The sequence below is a fragment of the Halyomorpha halys genome, unplaced genomic scaffold, assembly GCF_000696795.3.
Source record: "Halyomorpha halys isolate HHAL.00 unplaced genomic scaffold, Hhal_1.1 Scaffold174.1, whole genome shotgun sequence".
Lineage (NCBI taxonomy): Eukaryota > Metazoa > Arthropoda > Insecta > Hemiptera > Pentatomidae > Halyomorpha > Halyomorpha halys.
The window spans coordinates 501,888-504,304 of NW_027107482.1; the positions used below are offsets into that span (position 1 = coordinate 501,888).

The 2,417-nt window shown below is 32.2% G+C and overlaps 1 protein-coding gene across 2 annotated transcripts in view; it reads left to right on the forward strand.

Annotated features, from left to right (window-relative positions):
- Positions 1 to 2,417, forward strand: part of LOC106679058 (uncharacterized) — a 73,040-nt gene that overhangs the window by 60,025 nt on the left and 10,598 nt on the right. For both annotated transcript variants that reach the window (XM_067045838.1, XM_067045839.1), the window contains one exon: positions 448 to 605. In XM_067045838.1, the coding sequence (XP_066901939.1) occupies positions 448 to 605 (158 nt within the window). The remainder of the gene's footprint in view (positions 1 to 447; positions 606 to 2,417) is intronic.

The following is a 2,417-nucleotide window of genomic DNA, read 5'->3' on the forward strand; positions in this document are numbered from 1 at the left end:
AATCCAACATTTTATACGAATAACTAGAAATTAACATTTTGTGAGTTTATTTTGTCAAATATCATAAAAACTACTACTCCTACAAAGATAAACATGATTAACTATTTTGTAGTTAATTTAACTAGCTTTAATTTGAGTGCTGGCACACATCAGTACGTCCAATGGTTTCTGAAATAATGACATCTGTACATCACATAATTCCTGAGATATAGATTTCCCAAAATAAATTAACTAACTACTAATCTTTCAGTAGATTTTTAAGAAAGTTTGCTTTTTAAAAAGCTATATCTCGAGAACTATTGAACGTAAATAGCTCATTTAGGGCTAATATTTCAGCAAATTTACTCTTCTTTAAATAATGTTCTCTTAGACTTCTTAGTGTCCCTTTATCCACTTACCCCTTCAATTATTATAATTCTGTTTTCACTTATATGCCTGTTATGTTAGGAGTGACTGCTACTGCGGCAAACAATTACCAACCCAAAGTAGGAAGAGAGGTGACGAAGAGTGCCAGGTTGCTTGCCCTCATAGCTCAGAGAGGTGTGGTGGCAACATGCGAATTTATGTTTACTCAACTCAAAAGTTTCAGAGCCAACATATATCAGGTAATTTAACATTTCCTATAATTAATATTTTTTTAAAATTATTTATTTATAAAACGCCTTGCTCCTGATTATTTATATATTGTAATATTTTTTTGACGTGACAACGTCTTATAAATCATTTTGCGGGATGCCATGTTAGAAAAAGTGTCCCGTAACGGAAGTAGACTGTGGGGGAGGTAATTAGTGGTGTAGTAGTGGGGGTAAGAGGATTATAGATGCTGAGAGTCATGCAGGCAAAAGTGTCCCGTAACGGAGAAGGTAGTGGTGGGGATGGGTAAGAGTGAGGTGGTGGGGGTAAGAGGATTATAGATGCTGAGAGTCATGCAGGCAAAAGTGTAGCGTAACAGAGAAGGTAGTGGTGGGGGAAGGAAGCCTGAGATGATCTTTAAATTATGCATGAAATTAAGAATATGGTGATAATAATAAAATTCATTGGAATTAATTAAACTACCATCGTCCGATTATGAATAGAATATTGGAAATAAAGTCTTAGAATTAAGTATAACTGTATAAATATTTTGTATAACCAAGCAAAAATAAATATCTGAATTCAATATGTGAACTGGTTTATTATTTCAAATATATAACATTGGATTGATTTTAATTTATATTTATGTAATATTAGCATAGAGTATACGTTGTCACGGAAATATGTCGCCTCGGCGCTTCGCGCCGAGGCCTACACAGGCACGGTTTTTTTGATCAATGGTTGGTGTTTGTATATAGGTGATTTTGGTTGTATTTTTATTTTATTTATATCGTTTCAGTATTGTTTATTCGTTATTTTAAATCAAAAACCAAGCTAACCAGTTTTCATTTTTTAAAATAAATACGCTATTCAAAACAAGGAAGATGGCGGTGCGCGTCCTTCCGAAGTGTTTGTTGAATTGTTTGTGCTGAGATAGATCGGAATTTTTCTTTTTTTGTTGCTTCTATACAATAATTATGGAAAAAGAATAATCAAAGAAGAAATAGAAGAACATAACAATTATCAATAAACCATTTACATCGTAAATCATAGCAAAAAAAAAACAGAGCGATTGTACTGCAATCGATTATTTTTGGATCGACCAGTGAACATTGAATACAAAAGAGAGGAAACGGGTACTCTTGAGAGGACGTCGGTCGGCTAGAAGTGCTAAGGACTGTAATTTATTGTTAGGAGTTGAACATAGCATCATAGACATGAAGAAGGAATCATCGATCATCAAGGGAAGATTGTGTAACTGGTTAGTTTTATTTCTAACTAGAATTAATTGTATTTGTAAAATAACTACTGGTTAAGTTTAAGTGTTGTTAGTAGTAAAGTGTCTTCTGTTTCTGATTGCCTGGATAATCGCCCTGAGAAAAGAGTCTATTATATTACAAAATTTTAATAAAATTCTCCTGTTAAATATTAAAGCTTTTAACTTGAACGAAAGCTATCTTTTAGAAATGAGAATTAAGTTAAAAAACTATATATTATAGGCGTTGATGACCAGAGGGTTTTACGCCTTTAAGCAAAAAATCAACAACAACAAAAAACTACATAAAATTCCATTTATTTTATTTTAATAAATTTTTTGTTATTACAATATACATTCAAATCATATGGAAAATGCTGGAACAAACAGTTCTGTTTAAACCGTAGGAACAATTAATAAACCTACAAAATAGAAAAATAAATCTGCAAAGTGGGGCGAAACGTTGGATAACAATAAATAGTTTTGTTTTTTTACTATTTTGTAATCTTTATTGACCGCCAGCCGGACTATCTTCCTCCAATCTACTTCATACGGTCAACTATCTTCTTCCAATATAATCATGTACGTA